The sequence below is a fragment of the Dipteris shenzhenensis genome, chromosome 22, assembly GCF_047967505.1.
Source record: "Dipteris shenzhenensis isolate YYH24624 ecotype China chromosome 22, Dip_SZ_1.0, whole genome shotgun sequence".
NCBI classification, from domain to species: Eukaryota; Viridiplantae; Streptophyta; class Polypodiopsida; order Gleicheniales; family Dipteridaceae; genus Dipteris; species Dipteris shenzhenensis.
Genome location: NC_141617.1, coordinates 1,950,260 through 1,964,522, shown reverse-complemented (window position 1 = coordinate 1,964,522; position 14,263 = coordinate 1,950,260). Strand labels below are relative to the sequence as shown.

The 14,263-nt window shown below is 41.0% G+C and overlaps 1 protein-coding gene across 1 annotated transcript; it reads right to left on the bottom strand.

Annotated features, from left to right (window-relative positions):
- Positions 1 to 1,757: 1,757 nt before the first annotated feature.
- Positions 1,758 to 2,756, bottom strand: LOC147887610 (uncharacterized). Its single transcript, XM_087393061.1, has 3 exons — positions 2,664 to 2,756; positions 2,249 to 2,445; positions 1,758 to 2,104 (listed from the first exon to the last, which is right to left on the bottom strand). Exons 1-3 carry the CDS (start codon positions 2,754 to 2,756, stop codon positions 1,813 to 1,815), a joined length of 582 nt encoding a protein of 193 aa, XP_087249187.1. The 3' UTR covers positions 1,758 to 1,812.
- Between the last annotated feature and the right edge of the window lie 11,507 nt (positions 2,757 to 14,263).

Below are 14,263 nucleotides of genomic sequence, written 5' to 3'. Positions count from 1 at the left end.
CTCTCTTGGATGTTTTTTCGTCCCAAAAAGATCCAATGACTACATCCCACTTCTCATAGGTAGTTCCCCAATCATCCTTAAATGCTTCATCAACCTTGTGCTTAGGTTTTGTGCACTACAACACAAAGTATGGGTCATCTTTCTTGTTCTCCCTAGAGGCAGTAATCCCCATCTTTCAAACAGTCAGCGAGGTCATCAAAACTCTCCCCAAACTATGGCAAGTCATTGTTTGTCTCTCCAATGTTTGTCACTCCATCTAAACGTAGAGGGAAAACTTGAACTTGCTCCCATGTCTTCACAGTAGTAGCAATGTTCTCATAATTTTCTTGATCCCCTATGATGCACTCACTGCAGAACATGATTGTAATAACATAACATTGCCATTTCCTTTGTTAGTGCTTAGTCAATTTTACCCCTTAGGTTGCTATGTCTTAGAGGCAAGATTGCACAACCAAGGTGGATGACTTGTTATGTCTACTATTATAGGGTCTTAGAATAAGTCCTTAGCTATGCCTAGGCATGGTTAGATTAGTAATTGGGTCATGGGTCTAACAATAATATGGGTGCTCAAGTTAGATAGTTTGGTTAGCTAGCTGCAGATTCCTATATGGACCCTTGCCATGTAGCCATGATGATGATCCAGGTCACACCAATGTAATGGTAGCTACTCAACAATGTGATGATGTGGTAGGTGAGCAAACTCTTACCAATTGAGCTCATTAGCCTAACATTAGAGACTCCCCCTTTCTAGGACTTAGTCCCTTGATTATAGGGAGTCTCATAGACCTACCTTTGTCTCAACAATGTGATGATGTGGTAGGTGAGCAAACTCTTACCAATTGAGCTCATTAGCCTAACATTAGAGACTCCCCCTTTCTAGGACTTAGTCCCTTGATTATAGGAAGCCACTTATCTCCAAATCACACCATCAGATCTGACTGCTTTCTTCAGATGAAATGAAGCCTATATATCAATCTATATCCTCACTAAAGGATGACGTAGATGCATAGGGATCTTTTGGTATTCACCAAACTTAGACTGCTACAATCTAGGGTTTGGTGAAATAGGTTGTAGTAGCTGGCAGTGGAGGAGGTTCCTCTTTTCTATTTTCAACTAGTTGATGCCATGATTGTGATCTACTATCTTGTATTGAGGAAATACCGCCTTCTTCGCTCTTTCTTAGTAATGCTTCTTTTTTTGGTCTACTCAAGGTCTATTTTGTTGCTCTAAGTCTGATAGAGCTTCTTTGAGTAAGTCGTGTGGTTGGGTACACATCACTAGATGACATCATGGAAAAACTTCATAGAAATCCCATCAAATACATGTTCAAGACATAGTGAAGAATAATGCATACTACTTACATGATCAAGTCAAGAGAATTGTTATTGTTCACAAATGAGACAACCTCATACTAGCCTACAATAATCTTGATAGGAGAGTTTCCAAACCTAACAATTCACTTGATCACCTCGCTTTCTACTTTAGAAAGAGTTCAATGGGCGGTTCAATCCACTCCACAAAGGAAAGCAAGACATTGTCGAAACTACAAGATTGGAGAAATTTTTGAGAACTCATACTCTCCAAGTGAAAAAATCATGAGAATTCTTAGACAAGAACATGGCCATTTAAAGAGCTTACGTGTAGTACTGAACCATAGGGGAAATGCAGACAAGACTTCTCCGTATGCATGCTCTCTCGTTTTACAGATTTCTGCATGGTCATGACCGTGAATTTTCTAATCAACATCAAGCCGCACGTCAATGAATTCCGTATTTATCAAAGAATGAAGTCTCAAATAAGTAATTGGAAGCGCTACTTTGAGGGTTCATTGGCACTAGCCACGAGCACACGATATGGAACGTGAGCTCCACAAGCAGGCTGCATTTCAACAATATTGTCCAAGTTCCGAACTTCTACCTTGTGTGTTTCAGACGTTGCTACCAAGAAAGACACAATACCCAGGCACGCTGCTACAAGAGCCGAAAAGCCCCCCGTTAGCAGAGGCCAGTTTGGTGGAATCTGGCAACCTTCACCAGAAAGTCCATCACCCAAAGATTCCATCCCAAACTTCAGAAAAAGAAGAAAACTAGCAACTGTGAGGATCCTGCAGAGATACGAGAGACAACAGCCTCATCAGCCGTTCGTCTTCTCCAGCCTAAAAACAAAATCAATCACTGCGAATTGACCGTGAATTTGCTGTCAAATGTTCACGAAATGCGATTTTCTGAAGCATACGAACAAATATTACCAAGCACATACGTCGAGCCAGACAGTTTTAACAGTTTCCAACTCTCGATTTTTGGGACGGCAACAGGTGCAGCCACCACAGGTGTTAGCGAGTATCTGGCCGATGAGAATGCAAAAGGCTGCAATTATCCCAAACAGACTTGCATTCATAGCATCATAGTTACATGTGTGTCCTGCAGAAAAAGCAATATGGGCTTCCTGCAGAAGAGCACAAAAGGAGCAGTCGTCACTGTAAGCCAGACGATACTTTGTTAGCATAAATGCCTCAGATCTCAACGCACATAAACAGAAGCAATCTGGCAAGCCAGACGATACTTTGTTGACATAAATGCCTCAGATCTCAACGCAGATAAACAGAGACAGTCGGGTGATGATGATACAGCACCAACAAGCTAGCTATGAGAGAAATTGAGAACCTTGATTCGCTGTACTTCTAAATTGACGACTTGGAACGCAGTGAGGTAAATAAGGGAGACGGTGAGACAAACTACGAATTGGAATGTCCGCATTGTATAAAATGATTGCAGCAGAAATGCTTCGAGGGTCGTCGTACCAAGCTTCTTGATGAACAAACGTAACTTCTGCAGCTTTTGCGTGAGATGTGGGAACTTAACATCAACTGTGCATTTTGTGCATTGTTCACATGCTTAGTATGTGCTGGCAAGTGCACATCTCATCTAAGGACGTCAACGCTTGGGGATCCCCTTCTTTTTTAAAATACTCTTCTTTAAGACGCAAAAGGAAGAAAAAGTCCTTCGTTAGTATCACGTAACTTATATTTTAGAAAGCTCTTATGTCAAAGATCACGATCCTTTGTGGTAGTTCCTTCTTTTCATATAAACTAGTACCGTGACCTGTCTACGACGGGCTAGAGACCTGCTCCGCTGGGTCTCAAAGTTGCGATCATAGATTGCCTTTAATAAAATTTAAAGTCTCATTTATAAATGTAAACTTTGAGAAATTTAAAGAAAATTTGCAACCATAGATATAGATGTGTGTGTGCGCGCACACACACAAAGAATGGGAGATAGAAATATGCATATAAACTCCATGGTATTCATATATGAAACTATAGGTACCTAATTATATTTTCTAAGAACTTCAAATTTATATAGTGCTCCAAAAGAATTTTAAAAGCTCTTTTTGCCTCCTAAAATCCTCGATACCCTTCTTTTCTTGGGACATGGAACTCCTCTTTCCCTAGCACATGGCAAGTTCAAAATAAGAAAATATGTAAGATAGAAGAAAACTAAGAGCATGCCCGAGAACTATTGAATGGTTTTCAATATATGCAACGAAGTGCTATCCTTTAAACATCCTCATCTAAGGAATGATGATTTAATTAGTGTGAGAATATCCCCTTGCATATTCATGTGGTATTGAGGCTACTCAACTTCTTGCATGTTGTGAATGTCATCCCCTCATGATCAGTGCTTTGCTAGAGATGTATGGATTTGAGTCTCATTACTTGTGGCAACTATGAGTTCACCTTCAATTCGATTTAGTGAGCATCCGCCTCTACTCTAGATTTCTGCTCACATCCCTTACTTCTCCTAGAGGCATGTCAACTGGAGTTGTTGATTGTGGCAGCTTAATTTGGTTCACCTTCAATTTGATTTAGCATGCGTCCTAAAAGACAAAAGTGACCGGCTGCTGCCACAATCATCATTTCCCATGAGGCTTTGTTGCCTCTTTTCCAACTCTCACCGTTTACCTTCATAAGAGAAGGAGGGGTGCCTTGGAGTCCAACCTCCCAAATAAGAAACATAGAGATTTCCTCATTACCATAATTGCCTCTCATCCCTAGTCCATCCATCTTTCTTTCTTGATTCTTCCATGGTTCTTTTCTGCCTATCGCCATCTCTTTAGGAAATTTGCCTCGTGTAAGCTCCATGGACTACCTTAGAAACCTACCTACGTCACCTTTGTGGGCATTTTAGGCTAGCGCCAACATATATATTTTCACTCGTCTAATCTTTGTGTATGACCTCATGAGTCGCAAGCATGAATGGAAGGCTTAAATGAAATTCCTCCCTCCAATTTCAAACCTTTATAGTATCTATGTATCCATACTCTTACTAATCTGTGCTCACTTTAAAATGCATTGTCTAGTTGGCCAAAACTCTTCACTCTTGTATGTATCGCAATCAAGAGAAATAATGTATCAGACTCTCGAGTAATCCTTTTAGATATTAAATGTTCGAAGCTATTCGAGGTCTCTACTGTTCTAACGTAGGTCGACATTTGGGAAGAGGAAAGGTTCCACAGGAAAAGATCCGAAGGCCGCTTTACTCGTCACTGGAAACACCTTTTCTTCCCCGTCCTGCTTTGAGTGATCAGACTTTGATACCTATATATACATATACATATAACACACACACACACACACATTACATTAATATATTATATTATATAAAATATAAAATGAATTGTATATATATATAATATTATAATCTATATTATATTATAACATAATATATTATAATACATATATCCTATATTATATATATTCTATTATATTCTCTCTCTCTCTCTCTCTCTCTCTCTCTCTCTCTCTCTCTCTCTCTCTCTCTCTCTCTCTCTCTCTCTCTCTCTCTCTCTCTCTCTCTCTCTCTCTCTCTCTTTATATATATATATATATATCCCGATTCCTTATGCACGCCACCCTATTGGCGCTACCACGTGCTACCTCCACCGCGTGCAACCACGTGTCTGCTACCATGTGTGCCACATGTGTGATTTGTCTTTATACGCACGGGTCTGTGTGCTAGCGTGTGGCACATCTACCGCACTGCCTGCAGTGGGTTACTGTAGTCTATGCACCACCCTTTTTGCACCACATCATCCCAACAATGAGCTCTACATCTACAGGTCTGCTAGCAGTAGTCATGACTCATGGCGCCATCTGCCTCTGTCCCGTTGCTCACGTTTCCATGTGGCATCTCCACACTATCCTGTGCTTCAACCTATCCTCCTCTCTTCTCTTCACATTTACTCCTACTCGAAGTAGCCTCTACCACCACTGCCACATGGTGCCTATTTATCGTGCAAGTCTACACACGCCTTTGCCTACCCGCCACATGGGTCCCTGTTTACAGTCCTCCCTCTTTGGTCTGTCCCTGCACTCTAGCCGTGTCTTCAGAGTTCCACGTGGTGCTCCAATGTCTCCTCTCTCTCCGAACCTCCGTGATTCTCCCCCGAACCTACCTCCTGCTCCCCCAAACCTCCAAATACTTGCCATGTCATCAGGTATGGTATTTGTCTCCTTAAGAATAGAATAGAAGTATCCCTTTCAAAGAGAAGACAGCAGACCATGATCCTTACATGGAGCAAGTATTGAATTTGAGTCAAAAGAGAAGAAAGCCCAGGATCTTTACATGGAGCATATACTCTTACCACTAGGTCATGGGCATGGCTGAGAGGCGGCCTTCTTCATTTGATTCTATAGTTGATCTAGATTTGCCTTTTTTTGTCATCACTATCAGAGTCAGAATCTATCGTTCCATCCTCTATGTCAATTGTTGCCACATGAGCAACACTGAATGTTTCATAGCTGCTAATATTTTTCATGTACTTTTGGATCTTCTTTCTTAGTCCTGCAATGAATCAGGTTGTTAACTACTTATCGTCGAGAGGTGGGTCACACTTTGCAATGAGGCACTTCATTTACATGCGTACATCTTCCCTATGGCCTTGTTCAAGTTTTTGCTCAACCAGAGAGCTGGATCATCTTTAAGTCTTTTCATTTGGAACCACCTCTAGAATTCAATTTGGAGTTGGTCCTATGTGGCTCATTCTTCCACCAGAAGATCAAGGTACCATTCGGAGGCTGCATCAATTAAGGCCATGGGGAACCATGCTACCTTGGTTTCATATGATTTGGTTGCTTTCTTGCTGAAGTGCCTTTCACTTCTGAAGCTTCAATAGAGCCATCATCGTTTGTGAAAGATAATTGAAACCCACAGTCTAAGGCTTCATCGACATACTTCAAAAACCAACTTTGGTCCTTCATCACGATATCTGTTTGAAGTACACCTCCTCGTTCACTTTTTTGTCACTGTTCTGCAAATAGCCCCTTTTTGATTGCCCAATGTAGGCAAGAATGTGGTACATTTTCCTTTGGAAAATGTGAAAAATCTAGTCAAATCTATAACCCTCGAGGTGTTTTTGTGTCGAGTCAATCGATCCATCATCGTATTAGTTGACACAATCGATCCATCAACATATTTGACTCAAGAATCGAGCCCTGTTTTTGTTCATCTGTAATGCTTTTCTTTACTAAAGCTTTTGTTGCAGAACTCTTAAAAGCAGCAGCAAAATGTTTGCTGAAGAGTGTCACAGAAGCAAGATCACTAAATCTTTTGTTGCAAAACTCTTAAAAGTAGTAGCAAAATGTTTGCTCAAGAGTGTCACAGAAGCAAGATCAAGTGATAGTGCATCACCAATCTAGAAGTTGCACTTCTTGTTTTTAAAAATAATTAATTCAAGGCCAAACGTCTACCTTGCGAGTGATGGTGACATCTTCGGTGCTCCTTGAAGGAGTGAGTGGAGGGTATATCAAGAAGCTGCTGCTAGGATACACAATGTAGCAACTGAGAGCCAGAGCCTGCGACTCACTACTCACCATACACTGCCTTATAAGCACCCTTCCCCTCCTTCACTGACTCACTGCTCACCATACACTACCTTTATAAGCACCCTTCTCCTCCTTCACCCTCGCTAATTCAGAATCTTTCATAGATTTTTTCCTTCTCCAAGGGCCCATCAGTGTCATCTGAGGCTATTTTTTATTTTTCTGAGAGTAACTGACTCACTCATTTGGGACCCAACTTGAACCTAGATTTTACACACAAAAATGTCACATTACATGCTATTTTTCTAGCACATTATACACCATTTTGGCATCCCTAGCTCTCGTTAATTTGCACCCTTGTGTGGGCTCATTTTTGCACTAATTCACCGATAACTTTCACTCGTGACCTCCAATTGATGATCTGTTTGCACCGTCACATTCCCACTAGCAAGGGAACAATCCTAGGCACAATTATAACATGACAATCCCTACCCTGACACATCTCTAACCCCCCTAACACACATACATCAACATCCGGACTTGAGGAGGACATACCCAATTGACCTCTCGACAATTCTGCATACAACTATGCTCCAGCCAATGTCTATGACCACCGTCCACCCCAAAATCCCCCCTTGCAATTGATCCGATCCACTTGACTCCTCTAATTTACAACATGGTAGATCGCCATCGTGATGATGATGACCTTGACCTAGAACTGGATGGAGATAATTATTTTCTTTGTCGCAACAATTATGATCGACACAATAACAATCATGGCAGGCGACCCCTCGGCAAACTAGAACTTCCAAAATACAATGGCCTGGCCACCAAGATTCCTCTAGCGTATCGACGATGCATGTTGAATTGGAGGGTATTAATCATATGAAACCAAGGTAGCATGGTTCCCCATGGCCTTAATTGATGCAGCCTCTAAATGGTACCTTGATCTCCTGGTGGAAGAATTAGCCACATAGGACCAACTCCAAATCGAATTCAAGAGGTGCTTCTAAATGAAAAGACTTGAAGATGATCCAGCACTCCAGCTGAGCAAACTTGAACAATGCCATAGGGAAGATGTATGCATGTAAATGAAGCGCCTCATTGCAAAGTGTGACCCACCTCTTGACGATAAGTACCTGACAACCTGGTTCATTGTGCAGGACTAAGGAAGAAGATCCAAAAGTACATGAAAAATATTAGCAGCTATGAAACATTCAGTGCTACTCATGCACGACAACAATTGACATAGAGGATGGAATGATAGATTCTGACTCCGATAGTGATAACGGAAAAAGGCAAATCTAGATCAACTGCAGAATCTAATGAAGAAGGCCGCCTCTCAGCTATGACCATGAAGATCAAATAGCACATATAATCATATGAGGATTTCTTGAATGCAAAATAGAAAGCGCATATAAGCATGTGACGAATTCTATAAGCACATATAGGCACACTATAAAGATGAATTATTTGCTTGTGAATCCTCAAGAAATGACTTGGATTACTTTCTCCCAACACGCTATTGGCATACATCCTCAAGAAAATGACTTGGATCGTTTTCTACCAACATGTTGTTGGCATATATCCTTTTTGCTTGAAGACGAGTTGGTGTTGACATCCGTCCTTTTTGCTTGTTGACATGCATCCTTTTTGCTTGAAGACATGCTAGTGTTCTCTATCTAGATATTGACAATAAGGTCCTTGACCTCCCCACATCAAAAGTGCTCTTTGGAGCCGGAGCTTTGCATAATCAAGTGGAACCTTCTCTCCAACTTCATTGCAAGAGACCTAGCCAATGGATATCTTAGGCACGATTAAAATTACTTGGGTATACATCTAAAAGCTAGAGACCTAGCCAGTGGATATTTCATTGTCTGTTGATAATGCTTTTAACATGCAAGTGAGATTTTGGCAAACAGCTCACCTGCTAGATTTTGGATTTGTAATTATTCTTTTGGAGTTGAAAGCTGTTCTACACTTTCTTGCATTTTGCACCCCTATTTTGTGATACGTGGGTCATAGAAGAAGAGGATGCTGATTTCCATTGTATAAATTGCACAATATTTTTTATGACCATATTCTTAGATATTTCATTACACTCATCTTCTTCATTTAACTTGCATTTCATTCCTCTTCTCCTCTAATCCCTCTTCCTTCATGCTTTCCAAGCCCTTATAAGCTTCTCTTTTAGAGAGGTAAGAGATGACATTGTCACGGGAAGATGTGCCTCCCTATCCTTGGCTTGCATGATTTTGAAGAGAAATATTCTAAAATTGAATCCCATTAGTTTGTAGATCTAGTGCTCTAAGAAAGCTTAGGTACATGGGTTGCATAGGATCCTCCATACCTTTATTAGTAAAATCTAAACTTGGTTGACCAAATAGTAGTAACCTTCCCTCCTTGCCCACGTTCGTTTTGTTGAACATCTCCGTAGAGTTATCTCCCTCCTATCTATTGACCACTAGTGACCATTGTTGATCATTGGTGACCTACCCTGAGAAGCAACTTAACTTTATTGTTTGTATGCATAATGCTACTTTGTCTTGCTGAAACCCTGACAGTCCTAAAATTTACAATGTCATTGAAGTTAGGTACGTGTCTCCACGTCATCTACATGCTTCAATGTCTCCTCAGAAACATTGTCGTGCTACTCATAGTAATGCTTCCATGGAGCTTTGTAATTCATAGACATGGTGGCTATCTCTCTACACAATATCTACCTGCTTTTACGTTTGCTCATAGACGTTGATGGCAATGGGACGTTGACAAGCAAACAAGAAGTCATGCAACAATTTCCCTCCATACCCACTATGTCCCACGTCCTTGAATCTTGTGGCCACCTTTGCTGCTGAACTTCTTTGTTGAGTTATCTCCCTCCTATCCATCCACCACCGATGACCAAGATTGTGGAGCAATATAACTTCATTGTCTATCTACCCAGTGCTACTCTATCACTTGGAATATCACTGAAGTCAGTTGCCTCTCTCCATAGCGTCTATTGCTTCTATGTCACCTCATAAACACTGTTGGCTTGCTCAGTGCTGCTCGCATGGAGCAACATAACTCACAGACATTGTGGCTACTTGAGACCTCTCTCCACAGTATCTCTCCGCTTCTACATCTTGCTCATAGACATTGCAGACTCCCAAGAAGGAATGGCAACAGATGTGGTTGGGTAACCACAAATCCAAGCAGGAGTTGCAAGAGAAACAACCCCACTACCAACTATATCCCCCGCCCTACAATCTTGTAATTGCCTTACAAAATATTGTTGATATTTAAACATTAAATTTCTATAAGTGTTGATGCAAGCACATTGTCCCGTACTATGCTTTTCTTGTCATCTTCTGCTAAGACCCCATGAATCTACCTTACTTGTTTGTTGCCATTTGTAACTTCTCTCTTGCCTATCATCTACCTTCTATCCCAAGGGCTATGATCCAATGATCCTCTAGCATACCTCACCACCCCATAGTTATAATATCCCCAATCATTGTTCTTCTTGAAACATACATGTTTAATTAATAGAAAGAATAGACTCATGGGTGTCATTTGAGAGTATTCGGTTCTATAGGCTACACTAATGTCCTAGATGGCATTGTGAAAAGCTTGAGAGAGTTCGGTTCTTTAGGCTGCACTCATGTAGATGACATTGTGGAAAAACTTAAAAGAAATATTCCATAAAGTATATGTTCACAAGACATAGTGAAGAATAAGTGCATACTAGTTATATGATCGAGTCAAGAGAATGTTTATAGCTCACAAATGAGACAATCTCATACTATGGTAAGCCTACAACAATTTTAGTAAGAGAGTCTTGAACCCTTACAATTTAGACAATCACTTGGCTTTCTACTTAAAAAGGGTTAATCCACTATGGTAGCATATAGCACAAAGGAAAGCAAAAATTGGGAGATAATCACTTGGCTTTGTGTTCAATGGGTGTTCAATCCACTAAGGAAAGCAAAAATTGTGAGTCATTGTCTAGACTAGAGGATTGGAGAAATTTTGAGAGATCTTCTCTCCACGTGAGAAAAAGGAATTTTACATTCGTGGCCAAAAACAAGAATATGACCGTTCAAAGAGCTTAAGCGTAGTACACGACTTAGCCATAGGGCCACTGCAGATTTCGGCATGGCACGACCTTCAGCTTATAATCAACATTAATGAATTATTCCGTGTTTATCAAAGAATGAACTCTGATTGGAAGCGCTAGTTTTGGGTTGCCTTAGCATTCGCCATGAGCACAGGATAGGGGACGTGAGGCGCCCCACAAGCAGGCTGCATTTCCGCAATTTTGTCCGAGTTCCGAACTTCTACCTTGTGAGCTTCAGATGTTGCTAGCAAGAAAGACACAATACCCAGGCACCCTGCTACAAGAGCCGAAACCCGCCCCGTTAGCAGAGCCCAGTTTGGAGGAAGCTGGCATCCTTCACCAGAAAGTCCATCACCGAGAGATTAAATCCCAAAAATCAGCAGAAGAAGAAAACTAGCGATTATCAGGATCCTGCAGAGATAGTGCGTGGGCAACAGCTCGTCAGCCGTTCGTCTTCTCCAGACTAAAAACAAACGCAATCACTGCGAATTGACCGTGGATTTGCTGTCAAGTGTTCACGAAATGCTAGTTTCTGAAGCATACGAACGAATATTACCAACCACAGACGAGGAAGAGGGTTGCGACAGGTTCGAACTTTCGATTTTTGGGACAGCAACAGGAGCAACCACCACAGGCGTTGGCGAGTATCTGGCCAATGAGAATGCAAAAGGCTGCAATTATCCCAAGCAGACTTGCATCATAAGTACAAGGGTATCCTGAAGAAAAAGCAATATGGGCTTCCTGCAGAAGAGCAGAAGAGGAGCAGTCATCAACTATAAGCAAGGCGATCCTCTGTTGGCATAAATGCCTTAGATCTCAAGGCACATAAACAGAAGCATTCTAGCAAAGCTTGAAGCTCGTTTAGTTTTCCCAGCAACCGTGATTAACAAACTCTGTCCATAAAAGAAGAGAAAGTCTGGTGATACATGATGTGGGTCGATCTTATCAGCTATAATGAGAGAAATTGAGAACCTTGAATCGCTGTACTTCTAAAATGACAACTTCGAACGAATGCAATGAGGTCAAGCAAGGAGATGGTGAGACAAACCGCATTGTTTATTCTGACTTCAGCACAAATGTTTCGAGGGTCGTCCTACCTGCAAGCTTCTGGATGCTTAAACATAACTTCTGCTGCTTTTGCGTGAGATGTGGGAACTTCAACTTCAATTGTTCGATTATAGAATTTATTTTGTGCATTGTTCAGATGCTTAGTATGTGCTAGGCAAGGTGTAGATCTTATCTAAGGAGGTCAACTCTTTGGGGATCCCCCTCCTTTCATACAATACACTTCCTGAGGCGCATAAAGGCAGAAACATTTTAGTAAGCTTCCCTCTCAAAGATCCCCCTTCCTTTCATACGATACACTTCTTGAGGCGCATAAAGGCAGAAAAACCTCAACTCATATTTTTTAGTAAGCTCCCCTCTCAAAGATCACGATTCTTTATGTTGGTTCCTTCTTTCTGTAAAAATTGTCCCTTTAAAATTGAAAAAAGACCTTATTCCTTACATGGAGCATGCATTGACTTTGAGTACAAAGAAAGTTATCTTACCACTCGATGGCTATGAAATGTGAGTGATAGAAATGGGAAGTATTTAATGATGATGTCCTTTTCTCTCACACCACATGGATGAGCTTAATAGAAACGAGTATTGAACCCGTGCTTTGCATGGGCACATACACACTCGGTTCACGACTGCTGGCTTGAGACTTGTCATCACCAAGCCTGCTTGCACCTCCGGATCCTTCAGCACTTGGTATGCGGCCACATCCTTTACCATGTTCCCTCTAGCCAGTAGAAAGCATTTGCTTGAGGGAGTCACACTCTCATCTTCACTCAGTTCCTTACATGAATGGTCTCATAACCGCGGCTATGGCTTAAGAGTAATGCAAGAGGGTGCAAGAGATCCACTTTGTGCATTGGAAGAGGACCATCATCTCAACATCAGGCGAAGAGCATCATCAGGCACTGTGTGCAAAAGTACACATATAATCACTCCATTCAACTCCTTCTGTAAATGTGACTATTTCTCTAAAGAATAGGTAGAGATTATACTCTTGGTTTAGTGGAAAACTTTTTAGTAATCCAATAATGGTGGTTTATAAATTAAATGCCACAAGGTAGGCCTCATTCTCTCCTAAATCTTGAATGATTTCATGCTAATTTCTTTCGTCAACCCTAGATTCAGGAATCCAATTTGCTTCCTTTGTTTAGATCCAATGGAGCTCTCATTTGTCTACTTTGTTGGAATCAAGGAAATGGATCAATAAAAAATTATCTCAAATGGCCACGGCCGAAATTCCTTTTGGCACATGCATTGATCAGTGTCCTCTTCATCAAGATTTCATTTCATAGTGATACATGCTGTTGATCGTCATGAAAACTTGGATTAGCTTTAAAGATTATGGCTATGTCTTAACCCAAGGCGTAGAGACCTTTCATCTCCTCTCTTCATTCCCTTGACCTTGCATATCCTCATTCCTCCCAAGTTGCCTCTTGTCTTTCCACCTCCTCTCCACTCAAAGCCTACCTTTTGTCTTTCCATCTCCTTTCGGCTCTCAAAGCCTCCATCCAAGATCTTCTTCTTTGAGACAGGTGGCAAGCTCTTGTTCTCTAAGCTGTCATGTGTCCTCTCTTTTTTTCCTCATGTCCGTGGTTAATAGGTTAAAGATATATACATATGGAAATCAAATCTAAGATCCTTCCCTTCCAATGTTTGGAGATGTCCATTGCATCCTTCCGACCCACGATTAGTGGGTTGCATTGTGATCCAATAATATTTCCTGTAGAGCTGAGGAATCCATTCCCCATGCTCATCCTTAACATTCTTCAATACAACAAATTGTAAACTACTTCTATATCTATCATTTTCTACTTCCATAATTTCTGCCCATGTACCATATGATTAAAATTAGCTCTGTCTACTTCCAAAGACCCTCCAAATTTATGTCTTCTATTCTCTCTTTCTCTATCCCTCTCTTTCTCTTTCTTTGTAAGTCTCTCTCTCTCTCTCTCTCTCTCTCTCTCTCTCCCCCCCCTCCTTCCCTCTCTCGTTTAACTAAACCTCTCACAAAAACAAGCAAAATATTATTACAAAAAACATAGAATACTTCTCTCTCTCAGTCTGTCTTCCAAGGTACCCCTCACACAAACAAACATCAAACTTTTTTGAAATACTTACTTACAATATGCTCTCTTCCTGCTCTGTTTCTCCACAAACAAAGAAAACATTATCAATATCATATCACTCTCTCTCTCCCTCCCAAAACTCTTTGATAATGATCTCTTTTTCTTCCTTCTTTCTCAAATACTTCTAAAACCTAGCAGTTTGAAATACAATCTCTG